The sequence below is a fragment of the Acomys minous genome (assembly GCF_964271855.1).
Source record: "Acomys minous genome assembly, chromosome: 9".
NCBI classification, from domain to species: Eukaryota; Metazoa; Chordata; class Mammalia; order Rodentia; family Muridae; genus Acomys; species Acomys minous.
Genome location: NC_140490.1, coordinates 84429842 through 84447739, shown reverse-complemented (window position 1 = coordinate 84447739; position 17898 = coordinate 84429842). Strand labels below are relative to the sequence as shown.

Below are 17898 nucleotides of genomic sequence, written 5' to 3'. Positions count from 1 at the left end.
TGGAGTACTGTGGATTGCTAGGAACTACGCCCTTGAAGAAAGCTGCCCCTCCCTCCCCCAGAAGCCATCAGTGTCCAGCCCCTCAGTTAGGCCTGGGGTCCCATGGCCCCTCCCCACTGTGCTGCAACGTGGACTGGCCTGACCCTGTGCAGCAACCATAGCTGCTGTGCGGTCACGGGTGCTGGGGTCCTGCCATGTTCAGAGGACACTGGTTTGCTCTGTCCTGCCTGATCAGGCTCTTACAGTCTTTCTGTTCCCTAATTCATGATGGTCCCTGACTTTGGGACCAGATTGCCTTCAGTCTCCTTTGCACTGTGACCTGCTGTGTTCCAGTATTAAGTGTTGTCCCCTGCACGGAGAAGCTTCTCTGATGAGGTCTCAGAGCTGTATGGATCTTTGGATATCAAGGTATTCCTTTAAAGGGCAGTTGCACACTATGTCCATTTAGCAAAAATAAGAGTAGTGGGTTCACCCTTGGGGCCTTTGAGTGCTCGAAAAACATGGGTTCTTGGCTAGGTTTACAATGCCAGCTGTGAGTTTTCTCCAACCAGAAAATAGTTAGTTGCTGCCGTAACATTGACACCACTATGGCACCAATGGGCATATCTAGCAAGCCAGTTCTTACTGCGGTTCACAGGGCTCACAGCTGGGTAAGACAACTTAACAGGGTCTTATCAAGTTCCGGTGGGCAACCGAAGGCAACAGCAGTAGCTTGTATTGTTTTGGAGATCTCTTGAAGACCTCCGACCAACCATTTGAAGGTAGGTGCCCCACACCTGGCACCAAATCACTACTTTTAGGGAGACACATACGCAGCACAGCAGCAATCATATTTACAAAAAGAATAGCTTCTAAGGATAGAAGAGCTCACTGCAGCCCCAGCTATGTACATGGGGAGACTGAGGCCCAGAGATGCTAACTAAGGAGCGTGCTAGAAGTCACTCAGAAGGCAAGTGGCAGAGCTGGGATTTGAACTCTGAACATCAACTCCAGAGAGTAAGGACCATCAGATTTCTCTGCAACCATATCTCTCATTCGAGCAGTGTTTGGCAGGAAGACCGTAGCGCCATCCCATGACATTGCTTCACCATGATTATTATTTATTTTTGGTCTTGGTAAGAGGCAAGGGTGACTGCCTAGGGGGAAGATGGGGTCGCAGAGAGTAGTGGGTGGTAGAGCCCCAGGGGTGGAAGGAAACACATTAGATAACCTTCTCAGAAACACGGAAGTAGGCCAGTAGCTTGGCCAGGCACTTCCTGCCTCTGGGCTTTATGTGAAGCCACCACCAATACCTAAGTCTCAAGGATCAGCCTCCCAGGGAGCCCCTTGGCCCCATCCTTCTCTGTCCCCTCCTCTCCTGGCCCTGTCTCTCTTCCTCAACCTCCTCCTCACGCTTTTACCTTCTCTATTAGCAGCTTTCCCACCTCCCTTCCTCACCCACATCTTACTCTTCCTCAGTTCTCCTCAAGGCTGAGAAAAATCTTCTAGAATTATGTTCTTTTTTTTTCTTAAGACGGAAACTTCTGGCTGATGGCAGCCTTTTATAAATGAACTGTCCCCACACCTTGGTCTCATCAAAGCCACGGAAACAGGCCGTGATAAGCATAAAGGAAACTCCGGTTAGGGGTGAGACTGCGTATTTGGGGCTTTTCTGCCTTCCACCAGCGTTGCAAGGACAGGAAGTGGGAAGTCAGCCCATACTGCCTGTGACTCCTGAGCAGAGGGAGGCAGCCCTGTCCCTCTCAGGTGTGACCGCTGCATCTAGAAGGTGTGGGGTAACACGTTCTTCCCAGGGCTTAGCTTCCACTCTACAGATGTTCAACTGGTGCAACACACACAGCGGTAGTTCTAGATGCTGGGGAAATGGAGGCAGGAGGATTTCTTGAGACTACACCTTAAAATATATGAAATATATAGTTCAAAGCCAGCTTGAGCTACTTGAGACCCTGTGTCTCATCAAACCAAGAAACAAACAAACATAAGAGGACAAATGATTAGAAAATATAAAGTGCCTCTCAAATATTATTATTTAAAATTTCTCATTTTATTTATTCTGCATGTGTCCTGCATGTAGAGTCCAGAGAACAACAGCCTCCGATGTCATATTCAGGAGCTGTCTACCTTCTTAGAGGCAAGGTGTCACCCTGAGCCTGGGGTTCCTGATCACCTAGCTGGTCTGGTCAGAGAACCTCAGGGGTCCTCCTGTCTCCTCTTCCCTGTCGATGGGATTGCAGGTGCCCATCACCACATCCGTGTCTTTACATGGGTTCTGAGGATTCAAACTCAGATTCTCATGATCGCACCCCAAACTCTTTACCCACTGAGTCACAACCCCAGCCCATCTGGTCCCCCTTTGTGTCTTCCCACAATCCCATCAGCTCCAGGCACCCAACGGGTCTGGCGTAATCTGTCCTAAGTGGGTTCTATAAAGCACCCCTGAGGGTGTTGCCTCTCTTCTCCCCTCTTTATTTCCTCATTCTTTCTGTCTTGTTTTTCCCCTTCTCTTCTGCATTCCCTTCTTCCATCTTCTTTCCCTCTTTTGCTCTTTTCCTTTCTCTCACCAACCATTTCTGGAATGTCTATCGCAGCCACGCATTGGGCTCAGTACTGAGGTCCCATCAAGGTGTCCCTGAAGGATGAGTGTGCCCAGCAGCTTGCACTGGGCCTGACACAGCCAAGGAGGTGCTTTGGTGGCTGGAAACCAATGCAGCAGATGGTAGGAGGGGCCAGTGTGTGACAGTGAGTCTGGAGCTCCGCGTACTCCAAACATGGTCCTGACGATAAAAGTATCCCTGATACCCCAGGGACATGTCTTGCCTCTAGCCCAAAGTCCAGAAACCCCAAATCCCCAGGTCTGCATCAGAAATATAAATACCCCAGCTTTATTCTTCCTTCCTGAATATCAGGCAAATGGGCTGACCCAGCACTCCTGGGCAGGTCAGCAGTCCACACCATCCGGAGCACTCCACCTGCAGAGTTCGGGATGCCTTAAAGGGAGACTTCAAGAGCTCTGCTTGCTGGTTTGAGGTCCGTCTTGGAGAGGACGCTCCATGTAACCCATTGTCATTGCAGTCTTCAGACCATGAATGCTCCGAAATAGGACCTGGTGCCATCTCGGGGTCTGACCAGGCGGTTCCCAGGCACACGGACCACCACCTCCTCCCCGGCCTCCAGATGGACCACGCCGCCCAGGAAGCTGCTGTCCCACCAGACTCGGGAGCTGTTGGCCTTGCTGCAGGGTGACCGCCGGCTCACCAGCAGTTCTAGCTCCTTGGGATAGCGCGATGTGCGCTTGTACAGCCCATGGGTGATGGGGAGGCCACTGGCCAGCCCCGGGGGGCAGCCCACGCCGCTCAGCTGCACTTTGGAGTACACGTAGTAGTAGCCGGCCTCCGTGGTCACCAGGGCCCCATCATGATAGGTCAGGCCTCTCAGAAAGGCCAGGCCAAGTCGTGTCTCCCATAGCAGAGGTCCACCCATGCCTATCAAGCTGGCGTTGGCCCCTGGGAGGGAGGGACAGAGAGAGAGAGAGAGAGAGAGAGAGAGAGAGAGAGAGAGAGAGAGAGAGAACTGGTCAGTACAGTTAGCACCGTGTCCACCCTTTCTGTGTGACCTTATTCTCGTCCCCTCTCTGTGGGTTCATTGCCATAACATGCTGCTCGTCTGTGTCAACTCAGCCAATTCCCATCTTGCAGCGGGAGAAACTGAGGCACAGAAGAGCAAAGCCACTTGAATACCAAAGAGGACACTGGAGCACAGGGTGCTTAAGCTTCCTAGTGAAATGTCAAGACTTAAAAATGGGGCTAGGGTTAGGAGGGGAGACACTTGCCTGCCGTGCAGGAGGCCGTGCATCTCACCCCCAGCACCAAGTGAATCAGGCGTGGTAGTGCACACCTTCACTCAGCTCTTGGGAGGTGAAGCAGGAGGATCAGGAGTTCAAGGTCATCCTCAGTTACATAGTGAGTTCAAAGCCAGTTTAGGCTACAGGAGTCCCTGTCTCAAAAAGTGTGTGTGTCTGTGTGTGTATGTGTGTGTGTTTGTGTGTGTGTTTGTGTATGTGTGTATGTTTTTGTGTGTGTTTGTGTATGTGTGTGTGTTTGTGTGTGTGTGTGTTTCTGTATGTGTGTGTATGTTTGTGTGTGTTTGTGTATATGTGTATGTTTGTGTGTGTGTTTACATGTGTGTGTTTGTGTATGTGTGTGTGTTTGTATGTGTATGTTTGCATGTGTGTGTGTGTGTGTGTGTTTGTGTGTGTGTGTGTGTGTGGTCAGATGTCAACATTTTGACTCAGTTTTCGTTTTTGTTGAGTTTATTTTGAGGCACAGTCTCTCATTGAATTTGAAAGTACCATTTGTCAAGACTGTTGTCCAGCAAGTCCCAGGGCTCTATTTGCCTGCCTCTTCTTCTGAAACTGTCACAGGAGTGTATCTAGCTTTTGACTTGGGTGCTGGGAGTCAGACACGTGTTTCTAGGGCTGGTACTAGTGCACTGAGGCACCTCCCTGTCTCCCACAGCAGCTTTTAAATAGTTGCTGTTGTCTGGCTGGTTTTGGATTTTTGGGATCAAGTTTCTCAGTGTACCTTGGCTGTCTTGGACTCAGTTTGTAGACCAGGCTAGCCTGGACATCACAGAAATTCACCTGCCTCTGCCTCCCAGAGTGCTGCGATTACAGGCGTGCACCACCATGCCCAGCTGTTTTAAATAGTTTTAAAAATATATTATTATGGCATATTTTATGCCTATTCTGGTTAATTTCTTACTGTGTTAAATTATAAATCAAACTGTTTATATCACAAGAAGGAACACAGGATATACAGCTGGGTGTGGTGCATGTGCCTTTAATTCCTGCACTAGGGAAACAAAGACAGGTGGATCTCTGTGAGTTTGAAGCCAGCCTGGTCTACATAGGCATCCCAGGTCACATACAGAGACCCTATCTCCAAAAACAAAAATAAATAAGTAAATAAAGGTAGTATGTGCAGGGTGTGGTGGGTCTGTGTCCCAGCATCCTCTGGGGCCTTTGAGGACTTTGGGATGTGACCCCATGACTAGCAGGGTGAAGGAGTGACTTTAGGTAGCTCCCAGCTACTTTGCTATGGGCCCTTTATTAGTAAACACTGAATGAGAGAGACCAACAACATGGCTCAGGGAGTAAAGGCACTTGGAGCCAAGCCTGGGGACTTGAGTTCAGTCCCTGGAAGCCACAAGCTGAACGAAAGATTCGTTCCCCACAGAGTTGCCCTCTGACCTCCACACAGTGGCATGTGCATGTGTGTGTGTGCAATAATAAATAAATAAATAAAAAGAAGAAAGTGTTTTTAAAAAGAGAATTAAAAACACACTAATGAAAGCATAAATGAATGCTCTAACTTGTGAAGACCCTGGGTCTCCCAGGACACCCCAAATCCCATTCCGTGTGAGGATCCAGGGTCCCCCTCACCTGTAAGATGTGCTGCTGGGTTGGGCTGGTGAGACCGCCGATCTAAGGAAGAGAGAGTCAAAAGTTAGAGACAAAGAGGTGTGTGTGTGTGTGTGTGTACATGTGTGTGCATGCATGTGTGCACGCGTGTGTGCATGCACATACATGAGAGTGTGCTTGTGTGTGCTTGTATGTATGCGTATGGATATACATGTGTGTGCATGTGTGTACGTGCATGCATATGTGTGTATGTATGTACATGGGTGTGTTCATGTATGCCCACACATGTATGTGTGGGGTGTATAGGTGTGTGTGTCTGAGGCCACCTGTAGGTGTCAGGCTCTGCCCCTTCCAGAATAACCCAGAGTTCTGTTTCTCTAGCCCTGGGGGAGGGGCACCTGTGGGGCTGTACAAAATCACATTGGATGATGACCCAGGGTGTGGGGAGGGCGGCCTGGAAATCATTCCACCTGCTTCGTAGGGACTGGAACCCAAACTCACCTTGTATCAGCTTCTCCCAGGAGCCCGTGTCTCCATCCTGAAAAGCAGACAGTGCTTGGTGAAAACAGGCCACACCCCAGAGTCACACAGGCACATGGAAATGAAACTCTCTGGCCATGGCCACAGACACTACCTACGGGAATGTACACAGGGCTACATGTGCAATGTACACACACACACAGAGAGACACACTCTCTCCCTCTCTCTCTTCTCTCTCTCTCTCTCTCCCTCTCTCTCTCTCTCTCTCTCTCTCTCTCTCTCTCACACACACACACACACACACACACACACACACACAGTAGGGGACTGTTGCTGCGCACACCTAATCAGATCTGTTGTGTTTCTTAGATAGACTCTCATGTAGCCCAGGCTGGCCTCAGAGGTGCTAAGTAGCCTAGGATGACCTTGAGCTCCTTTAGCCTTCTGCCTCCACTGCCCAAGTGCTGGGACAATGAATTAACTCATCAAGTTAAAGTGTCTGAAATGCTTGAGGTAAGAATTGTTTCAGAGTTGGTTTTAAGGCTTTGGGAAGGCTGAGGGCCAGTGAGAGGGCTCAGGGGGTAAAAGTGCTTGCCGCCAAGCCTAGCTACCTGAGTTCAATCCCTAAAGCCCACAAAAGGGAGGCACCAAGGAGCGACTCCACAAAGGTGTGCTACATACATGCTGCGGCACATGCGTACCTGCTCATGTACAAACACTAAATACATAAATGTAATTTTTTTTAAAACTTCAAAAGAAAACAAAGGCAAAGACTGCGGGAGCATACTGCTTGCACAAGTGACCAGGTGTGTCACACAGGCAGACACACCCATGGCTTATCTGAGTGAACCAGGATCGCTGTGAGGCCAGTGATGGGGACCAAGGGTTTGGGCCCCTAACAACAGCCATGTAGGTGAATCCCAGAGAAGCGGCCCAGCTCCACACACTCATCAGATGCCCATGTAGAGATCAGAGGACTAAAGTACAGAGTGGCAGGATGACAGGAGAAGCTCTGGGATTTAGTTTGGGTCTCTGTCTGTCATACATACACAGCAATAAAAAGACAGACACCGGAGAGTTCCCTCAGGTCCCCCAAACCCCTCTTACCGGCAGACGAGTCACTAAGTCCCCAAGACGCTGATGCAGTCTCAGTAGGAACCAGCCTTGAGTGGCCAATCCAGCACCCAGCAGCAAAATCAGCACAAGGCTTACTTGGGCAATGCTGCAGTGCCTTCTCTTGTGGCTCTTCCGTCCCAACCGCCTGAATGGAATGTCTGTCTGTCCGTCCACAACAAACACTGAAGGCTGTACCACACTGTCCATGCCAGAGCAGCTGAGACTCACAAGCCCAGGGACAGGGTTGGCAAGCCCGAGTTCCTCTCCTCTGGTGGAAACCACAATTGCCCAATGCTTGGGCTCTGCAAAATGCAAAGGGTTCCTGAGGCCCCTGGGGCTCACTTTAAAGCTGAAGTTTGGTGCCTCCCCTTTCCCCACGCGCCCCTCCCCTTCTTCCTGTGCCCCCAGAAGGCCCGGCCCCCAGTTCACTCTCACTCACTTTACCATCGCTCACACTTTCCAGAAAATGTGACTCAGGTGGAGATGGACGGGGCAGCCCCTGCCTGCCGCTCTCGGTGGCTCGGTTCCCCTCAGAGGTGCTTCTGTGGGTTCCGTGCAAGCTTCCGACACCTGCATATGAAGGCATGCATGCAAGCACAGGTCTCCTCGCACGCTTTCATCTGTGCATATGAGTGCAGGTGCACGTGCAGACACCAGGATCATGCATGTGGGCAATATTTTGATACTTCCCCATGTGTGCAGATACAGGCACACATGCATTTCCTGATGTGTGTACAGGCCCATTGTGCACACACATGCTGCATTGAGTATTATCCATTAGCCCACGCACATGTAAACCTCAGGTATGTTCACATGTGTGTCCATCAGGGAGGGTGCTGGGGCAGATTTCCAGATGCCACCACCTTGTCCCTAAGTCTACAGCCCGGGCCTCATCCTCATCACACGCCGAGTGCTCAGGGGTGCAATTATAAGAGGTAGCAGGCCCTCCTTCTCAACATCAATGGCCCCCACGCTGTAGTGTTCGGCTTCATGGAGGGCTGGCTGTGCCGTGACCACAGAACCCCAGTGTTCTGCCACACAGCTGATTCGCGGCTTCTGTGACCAGGATTCCGGGGGAGGTCTTGCTGCGATGCCCACTACTGCCTCCTCCCCGAGGACCCACCCCTCCACCTGCCTCAGGAACGAACCACATCAGAGGAAGTCTGAGTGTGTGAGGTACTGAAGGGAAGTGCACTGCATCAACGCCAGAGCCCCAGGCCCAGAGGACAATGATAAAGCCTTCTCTTCAGGTCCATGCAGGGATGTGGATGTTGACAGTGTGTGCGTGAAGTGTCCATCATTCTCCCTTACAGAGATGGTTCCTATGGAGATGAACTAACCCTGTCTACCCCATGAACTAACCCTGTCTACCCCATCCCACTGTGTACATAAAGACACCTCTTTGCTTATCTGTGTGTAACTAGCTGCCTCCCTCAGTGGTATGCAATAACCAGCTTGTCCATGTAACTCTATATAATAAATGTGCTGAGCGACCCAGGCGCAGAGGGCCCAGACTACTTGACCCCAGGGTTCTTATGTGTCTGTGCTTGTCTTTTCTTCATTCCCTTGCTGTTGCCCCATTCCTGAAGCCGAGCAGATTACTCCGCAGCCTGGAGTATCCTACCCTACAGGATTTGCCCGGAAGTATTCTCTAGTCTCTTGTGGTCTGTGCTGACCAGTGTCAATTTGCCCCAAGCTACACTCATTTTGGAAGAGGAAAGTTCAATGGAGAAACTGTCCCCAACAGATTGGTTTGTGGGAGGGCCCAGCCCACTGGAGACAATACCACCCCTGCACTGGAATTCCTGGGTTCTGTAAGAAAGCAGGCTGAACATAAAAATCAAGGGACACAACCCAGTAAATGGTGACCCTCCATGCCATCACCTAGTACCTCCGGGTTCCTTCTCTGACTTCCCTCAGTGATAAACTGTGACCTGAAAGTGTCAGCTGAAATAAACCCTGTCCTCTCCAGGTTGCTTTTGATCCATGATGTTGTTTCACAGAGATAAGAAATAATAACCGAGACACAAGTTGGTATCAGGAGTGGGGTAAAGATGTGACAGAGTTTTGAGGAGCACTGTAATGACATCTGAACTTGGACTGGAAAAAACATTGTGTGCAGAGAGCTCAGTGGGCTGTTCTGTGGGAGTTTGGAGGGTGAGAATGCTGAGCCCAATGCAGATGATGGCGGCCTGGCTTGTGACTTTACAGAGGGAAGTTTCAGAAACTCTTAGAGACTGCCAGGGTTTCCCAAGTGTGGTGGTGCACACCTTTAGTCACAAGAATCTCTTAAAGACTGCCAGAGTTTCCCAGGTGGTTGTGCACACATTTAGTCACAGCATTTGGGAGGTAGTGGCAGGTATATTTCTATGAGATCAAGGGCAGCCTAGTCTACATAGTGAGTCCCAAGAGAGCAAGAAGTGTAAACAGACTCTATCTTAAACAAAACCAAGCAAAACAAAACCAAAACAACAACAAGCCTACAGGGGATGTTTGATATTTGAGGTGAGGTTCTTAGTTCTGCTTAGTTAGTTCTGCAGACTGGCCGTGATTAAGAAGAGACCAGCATTGTTGAGGTGAAATCTTCTGGGAAGTGTTTCCTGAGAATCAGCACACAGAAGCTGTGTGGTACCCTATGTTGTACACAGTGGCGAAGGTTGTACCCTGGTGGTGCTGGTTATGAAGACATGAGGGGATCTCAGAGAGCAGCTGAGGCTTGGCCCTGTGAGAGGCCAGAAAGGCCACCTCCAATGCCAGCAGAAGGCCATGGCGCTTTGGACATGCCCCATGGGGTGATCACCAAAGCCATCACCAGACTAGGAGAGAAGCTGTAAGTGCTGCAGAGGGCAGAGCTGGAGAAGCTTCAAGCCCTTTGGAGAATCCCAGACATCAGGGATTGAGTTAGTTGCACACTTGGAGTTTGGTTTTGCTTTGCTCAGGTTGTTGACTGTGCGCCCTGGTTCCTCCCTCTTGAAATAAGGAAGTATTTCGCTTGTTTTTGATTTTACGGGAGCCCACAGTTGAGAGGCTAAGTTTTGAAAGAGTTTAGAATTTAAAAGAGACTTTGAGTCTTAAAGAAAGTAAAATTTTAAGTGTTTGAATTTGTAAGGCTGGGGGACTTTTTAAGTTTTCAAAATACTGTGATGTTGTTATTAATGTGTGATCTTGGGGATGAACAGGAAAGGAAAGGTTGTGGCTCACCAGGGATGTGTTTGTGTGACAAGCTGACTAGGGGTCAATTGCGCTGGTTGGTTTTATGTCAATTTGTCACAAGCCAAAGCCATCTGAGAGGAGGGAGCCTCAATTGAGAAAATGCTTCCATAAGATCAGACTGTAATCAAGTCTGTAGGGTGTTTTCTTAATTAGTGATACATTGTGGGTGGGGCCACTGCTGGCCTGGTGGTTCTGGGTTCCCTTAGCAATGGGAAGCAAGGCAGCAAGCAGCACCCATCCATGGCTTCCATAGGGTCCTGCCTCCAAATTACTGCTCAATTTGAGTTCCGGTGCTGACTTTCTTCAAGGAAGAACCATGACCTGGAAATGCAAGTGGAATAAACCCTTTTTCTCGCTGAGTGGTTTTGGTCATGGTGTTGTATCACAGCAATAGAAACTCTAACTAAGAAAGGGAGGAAAGAAAATATTGGCTCACAGTGAGTGAGAAGCATCTGTCATGGCCAGGAAGTGAAGGCTGGAAGGAGCATGAGGCTGGCCAGGCCAGTGAAGGCTGGTGTTTGGCTCTCTTTCTCCTTCTCCTTTAGGCCACGCCCCCAGCCCATGGATGGCTCCACCCACATTCAGGGCAAGGCTTCCCTCTCAGTTAACCCAATCTAGATAATCAGTGGTGGACTTGATTAGAGGGTTGTTTCCATGGTGACATGGTCCTGTCAACTAGATCGTCTAGATTAACCACACAACAAGTGCAGATGTGAGGATGTCAGGCAGGGTTCGGAGGAGACTGGGGAAGTTCAGGGGAGCCCACGGGGAGGCAAGGACGGGAGGCTCAGTGAAGGGGCAGCAAGCTGTTGGTGAGGAAGGAGGCGAGACTAAAGTGAATGAGAAATGGGCGTGGGATGAGGATACACGGTTGCGAAGGGCAGGTCCAGGGGAGGAAGGTGGACATGCTATTCAGGACAGAACCTGCAACCTTGCTGTAGCTTTGGTGGCTTCTCCTTTTGTTATACTTCCCTGAATAGTGGGAGGAAGGACAGAGGACATCATCGGAGGCTGGAGAGATGGTTCATAGGTTAAGAGCACTGACTGTTCTTCCAGAAGTCCTGAGTTCAATTCCCAGCAACTGCTTGGTTGCTCACAACCATCTATAATGTGATACGATGCCCTCTTCTGGTTGGCAAGTGTACCTGCATACTGAACACTGTATATATAATAAATAAATGAATTAACTAAAAACAGAAAAAAAGAAATGATCACACCTGCTTACAGCTTGGTAAATCAGTGAGTTTGTATGGATGACTTACAGAAGCATGAGTGAGGGGCTCCTTATGGGAACATGACTTACTCAAGGACATATGCATCACGAAAACTTCCAGTTGGCATGGGCAATGACTGATCTCAGCTGGTACAGCCGGACTTCCATGTTCCACGTGCAGCAACTGCAGCCAAGAGTCTCTGATTCCTTAGTATCTCATTCTCTCTCTCTCTCTCTCTCTCTCTCTCTCTCTCTCTCTCTCTCTCTCTCTCTCTCTCTCTCTCTCTCTGTGTGTGTGTGTGTGTGTGTGTGTGTGTGTGTGTGTGTGTGTGCAAGAGAGAGACGGAGAGAGTAAGAGACAGAGACACACACATACACACAAAAATGTGTTTTGTGCAGAGTAAGTGTATTAGTGTGCATGTATTGTGTGAGTGTTTGTGTGGTATGTCTGTGTGTCTGTGTGTACATGTGTTTAGAGAACAGAGGACCACTTTTAACATCTTCCTCAATGGCTTTCCACATTATTTCAGATTTATTACTTAACGTGTCTTTGTGAGTGCATGGTTGTGTGTGTGGTGCCTGTGCAAAACAGAAGAGGGCACCCTTTCCACTGGACTTAGAGCTGCCTGAATGCTTCTTTTCTTGACCACTGGGAACAAAACTTGGATCCTCTGCACTAGAAGTACGAACTTTGAATTCCTGAACTTATCTCCATCCTCCTTCATGTATCTCTCCACCCTCCTCCTCACATCTCTCCACCTTCCTCCTCACATTTCTTCACCCTCCTCCTCACATCTCTCTACCCTCCTCTTCACATCTCTCCATCCTCCTCCTCACATCTCTCCGCCCTCCTCCTCACATCTCTCCATCCTCCTCCTCACATCTCTCCGCCCTCTTCCTCACATCTCTCCACCCTCTTCCTCACATCTCTCCGCCCTCTTCCTCACATCTCTCCGCCCTCCTCCTCACATCTCTCCATCCTCCTCCTCACATCTCTCCACCCTCCTCCTCACATCTCTCCACCCTCCTCCTCACATCTCTCCACCCTCCTCCTCACATCTCTCCGCCCTCCTCCTCACATCTCTCCACCCTCCTCCTCACATCTCTCCACCCTCCTCCTCACAGCTCTCCACCCTTCTCCTCACATCTCTCCCCCCTCCTCCTCACATCTCTCCCCCCTCCTCCTCACATCTCTCCACCCTCCTCCTCACATCTCTCCATCTTCCTCCTCACATCTCTCCATCCTCCTCCTCACATCTCTCCGCCCTCCTCCTCACATCTCTCCATCCTCCTCCTCACATCTCTCCGCCCTCCTCCTCACATCTCTCCATCCTCCTCCTCACATCTCTCCGCCCTCCTCCTCACATCTCTCCATCCTCCTCCTCACATCTTTCCACCCTCCTCCTCACATCTCTCCACCCTCCTCCTCACATCTCTCCGCCCTCCTCCTCACATCTCTCCATCCTCCTCCACACATCTCTCCACCCTCCTCTTCACATCTCTCCACCCTCCTCCTCACATCTCTCCACCCTCCTCCTCACAGCTCTCCACCCTCCTCCTCACAGCTCTCCACCCTCTTCCTCACATCTCTCCATTCTCCTCCTCACATCTCTCCATCCTCCTCCTTACATCTCTCCACCCTCCTCCTCACATCTCTCCATTCTCCTCCTCACATCTCTCCATCCTCCTCCTTACATCTCTCCACCCTCCTCCTCACATCTCTCCACCCTCCTCCTCACATCTGTCCATCCTCCTCCTCACATCTCTCCACCCTCCTCCTCATATCTCTCCACCCTCCTCCTCACATCTCTTCACCCTCCTCCTCACATCTCTCCACCCTCCTCCTCACATCTCTCCACCCTCCTCCTCACATCTCTCCACCCTCCTCCTCACATCTCTCCGCCCTCCTCCTCACATCTCTCCGCCCTCCTCCTCACATCTCTCCACCCTCCTCCTCACATCTCTCCACCCTCCTCCTCACAGCTCTCCACCCTTCTCCTCACATCTCTCCCCCCTCCTCCTCACATCTCTCCCCCCTCCTCCTCACATCTCTCCACCCTCCTCCTCACATCTCTCCATCTTCCTCCTCATATCTCTCCATCCTCCTCCTCACATCTCTCCGCCCTCCTCCTCACATCTCTCCATCCTCCTCCTCACATCTCTCCGCCCTCCTCCTCACATCTCTCCATCCTCCTCCTCACATCTCTCCGCCCTCCTCCTCACATCTCTCCATCCTCCTCCTCACATCTCTCCGCCCTCCTCCTCACATCTCTCCATCCTCCTCCTCACATCTCTCCACCCTCCTCCTCACATCTCCCCACCCTCCTCCTCACATCTCTCCGCCCTCCTCCTCACATCTCTCCATCCTCCTCCACACATCTCTCCACCCTCCTCTTCACATCTCTCCACCCTCCTCCTCACATCTCTCCACCCTCCTCCTCACAGCTCTCCACCCTCCTCCTCACAGCTCTCCACCCTCTTCCTCACATCTCTCCATTCTCCTCCTCACATCTCTCCATCCTCCTCCTTACATCTCTCCACCCTCCTCCTCACATCTCTCCATTCTCCTCCTCACATCTCTCCATCCTCCTCCTTACATCTCTCCACCCTCCTCCTCACATCTCTCCACCCTCCTCCTCACATCTGTCCATCCTCCTCCTCACATCTCTCCACCCTCCTCCTCATATCTCTCCACCCTCCTCCTCACATCTCTTCACCCTCCTCCTCACATCTCTCCACCCTCCTCCTCACATCTCTCCACCCTCCTCCTCACATCTCTTCACCCTCCTCCTCACATCTCTCCGCCCTCCTCCTTACATCTCTCCACCCTCCTCCTCACATCTCTCCATCCTCCTCCTTACATCTCTCCACCCTCCTCCTCACATCTCTCCATCCTCCTCCTTACATCTCTCCATCCTCCTCCTCACATCTCTCCACCCTCCTCCTCACATCTCTCCATCCTCCTCCTCACATCTCTCCATCCTCCTCCTCACATCTCTCCATCCTCCCCCTCACATCTCTCCATCCTCCTCCTTACATCTCTCCATCCTCCTCCTCACATCTCTCCATCCTCCTCCTCACATCTCTCCATCCTCCTCCTTACATCTCTCCACCCTCCTCCTCACATCTCTCCATCCTCCTCCTCACATCTCTCCATCCTCCTCCTTACATCTCTCCATCCTCCTCCTCACATCTCTCCATCCTCCTCTTCACATCTCTCCATCCTCCTCTTCACATCTCTCCACCCTCCTCCTTACATCTCTCCACCCTCCTCTTCACATCTCTCCATCCTCCTCTTCACATCTCTCCATCCTCCTCCTCACATCTCTCCACCCTCCTCCTCACATCTCTCCACCCTCCTCCTCTCATCTCTCCACCCTCCTCCTCACATCTCTCCACCCTCCTCCTCACAGCTCTCCACCCTCCTCCTCACAGCTCTCCACTCTCGTTACATCCCTCCATCCTCTTTGTGGATTCAGAGAGATTCCCTGTGATGCTTGATCTTGGTAGAGAAGTCCAACTAATATGTTTTCTCACCAAACTTCCTGGTACACTAGGCTATACAAACTGATTCACTAGATTCTACATGAAGTTTTTCACTTATTTCTGAATGCGTTTTAGTTAATTTTTTTTTTTTTTGTTGCTCTGGTAAAATACAGAAAGATAGACGCCTTTTCTGTCTTTGTAGATTATTAGCTTTGAATCTTCAGATACATATGTTTCAGTTGAAACACTCATGGGGGCCAGGTCAGGAGTGAGAGAGCACAGCCATCAAGGGGTTGAGGGTGAGATTCCACGGACCAAGGGATGCGGAGATATGAGCCATGGTACAAAGACCTTTAGAAGCTTAGTGGATTAGGGAAGGGTAAGTTGGGGCACCATGGGAGGTCATGGTAGAGGAGGAAAATGGGACAGACACATAACACTAAAGATAGCTGAAACATGCACATGGAAACCCATGTACCATTGTACGCATTTCATGTGTGTGGGGGGGTGTGTGGGTGTGTGGGTGTGTGTGTGTGCATGTTACCCTATGATGAATAGGGTGACATTGATCCTCTTAGACACTGCTGACTTATAAAAAAAAACTCAATACCAGGAATGGTTTACTTATTTCGGGTTGTTCGCTAGTGAGGTCCCATAGACTCAAAACACTACATACTAGTGCCAATGCCCTTACTTAACCCCAGAACTTGACAGTAAGACCCCATTGCTTCACCACATACTCGGGTCACAGAACATTGAAAAGTCAAAGTGATATGTACTGGAAGTTTCATTCCTTTTGGCTGCTAGCTTTCATGGTGCTAGAAGGTTCTATGCACACCACCAGAGGGGAAAAGTAACCATCAGTCTTACATAGCTGTGAACCCTCTAAGCTATGATAACAACTGGCCTGGAAAGACATGTCCACTGAATAGCAAAAACAAACACCAGAGGTGTAACCCACCATCTTCTTACTGGACCCAAGTCCCATTCCACAAGATGAAGCCTCTATCTGACATCATCACTGGGCCAACAACCTGTAGCTAGATCAGTCACAGGACCTTGGGAAGAACCTAAATACTGCTCTTCTGTTAAGTCGACATAGTGCTGAATTGACTCATAAAACTTCATCGTTACACCATAGATTGATGCAGCTCTCATGCATCATCCAGCAAGTGTCCGTTTGCATTAGTTGGTGATTAACATTAGAGCCCACAACTGGACAATCAGCAGAGCATAAGAGACTGAAGATCTCTATCTCTAAATGCTGCGTATACCTTGCACCCCCTCTTCCCAACTCAGGGATCATTGCAGAAAGAGAGTAAGAGCCAGAGGTGGTGAACGGCAATAAGGAAAGGTGCATCCTAGTTAGGGCTCCTGTTGCTGTGATGAAACATCATGACCAAAGCTACCTGGGGAGGAAAGGGTTTATTGGGCTTGTACTTGCACATCACTGTTCATCACCAAAGGAAGTCAGGACAGGAATACAGACAGGGCAAGAACCTTGAGATTTGTAAGTTCTCTGAATGCTGTCAGTGTACTGACCCCCGACTCAAGCAGGGACCATCCACATCTGGAGGAAACAGCAGCACAAGCCATGTGGACCACAGCAGCCCATGAAATGGGGACTGCTGGGGAATAAGACGGCATGGGGATGAGCAGCAGATGAGTCAGCAGGTGAGTGTGTGTGTGTGTGTGTGTGTGTGTGTGTGTGTGTGTGTATGTTTGTAGGTGGAGAGTGTGTGCCATAGACCCTTCTAGAAACTCCAGAGTGGGCTGGGAGATAACTGCTGGTGAAGAGCTTGCTGTGTAAATGGGAGGACTAGACGGCCATCTTCAGAGGCCACACAATCCCAGCATGGAGAGACAGAGATAGCCCAGCTGACCAGTGAGCTCCCGTTCAAAGGGAGAGACCGTGCATCACGAAAAGAGGTGCACACAGCTGGAGGGGTACAGCGGCTAAGAGAACATATTGTTCTTGCAAAGCACCCAGGTTCAGTTCCTAACATCTATATTTTGCAGTTCACAATCACCTACAACTCCAGCTCTAGGAGATCCAAGGGAGACCATAGGCCCTCTTCTGGCCTATGTGGGTATTGCACACAGAAATACACACACACACACACACACACACACACACACACACACACACACACACACACTTTTTCTCCCTGGTTTTTCGAGACAGAGTTTCTCCATGTAGCCTTGGCTGTCCTGGGCTCCATTTGTAGACCAGACCAGCCTCAAACTCACAGTGATCCACCTGCCTCTGCCTCCCAAGTGCTGGGATTAATGGTGTGTGCCACCACGCCTCGTGCCATATACACTTTTTAAAAATTACTAAGGATGGAGCAGTGGCTCAGAAGTGAAGAACACTTGCAGAAGGCTTGGGCTTGGTTCCCAATACCAACATAGAACATCTCAGAACCACAGTAGCTCCAGCTTCCTCTCCTGGCCTCTGAGAGCAACTGCAGTCATGTAGCACATATAAACTCATGTAGACATATTAAATTCATACATATTTTGAAGATAAAAGAGAAATTTAAAAATACAAAGTGTTAGCTGTGATGGTACACAAGCTTAATCCCAGCACTTGGAGGCAGAAGCAGAAAGGTTTTTGTGAGTTTAAGGCTAGAGTGGTCTACATAGTGGGTTCCAGGATATCTAGGTGCACCATGTGAACCTGTCTTAAAAAAAAAAAGGCCAGGCGGTGATGGTGCACATCTTTAATCCCAGCACTCGAGAGATAGAGGCAGGTGGATGTTTGTGTCTTTGAGGCCAGCCTGGTGCACACAGCATGTTCCAGGATGACCAGGGCTACACAGAAAAACCCTTTCTGGAAAACCAGGAAGGGGGGTGAAGAAAAGAATTTCGGTGTCCACATGTATGTGCACACATGTACTTCACACAGAAACATGTACACACACACACACACACACACACACACACACACACACACACCGATGCCAGATAC

At 50.1% G+C, this 17898-nt stretch overlaps 1 protein-coding gene across 1 annotated transcript; it reads right to left on the bottom strand.

The window, feature by feature from the left end:
- Positions 1 to 2059: 2059 nt before the first annotated feature.
- Positions 2060 to 7316, bottom strand: LOC311605234 (tumor necrosis factor ligand superfamily member 14). The gene is made up of 4 exons (XM_084795645.1): positions 7007 to 7316; positions 5921 to 5957; positions 5441 to 5482; positions 2060 to 3503 (listed from the first exon to the last, which is right to left on the bottom strand). Exons 1-4 carry the CDS (start codon positions 7220 to 7222, stop codon positions 3076 to 3078), a joined length of 723 nt encoding a protein of 240 aa, XP_084651771.1. The 5' UTR covers positions 7223 to 7316; the 3' UTR covers positions 2060 to 3075.
- Positions 7317 to 17898: the final 10582 nt, after the last annotated feature.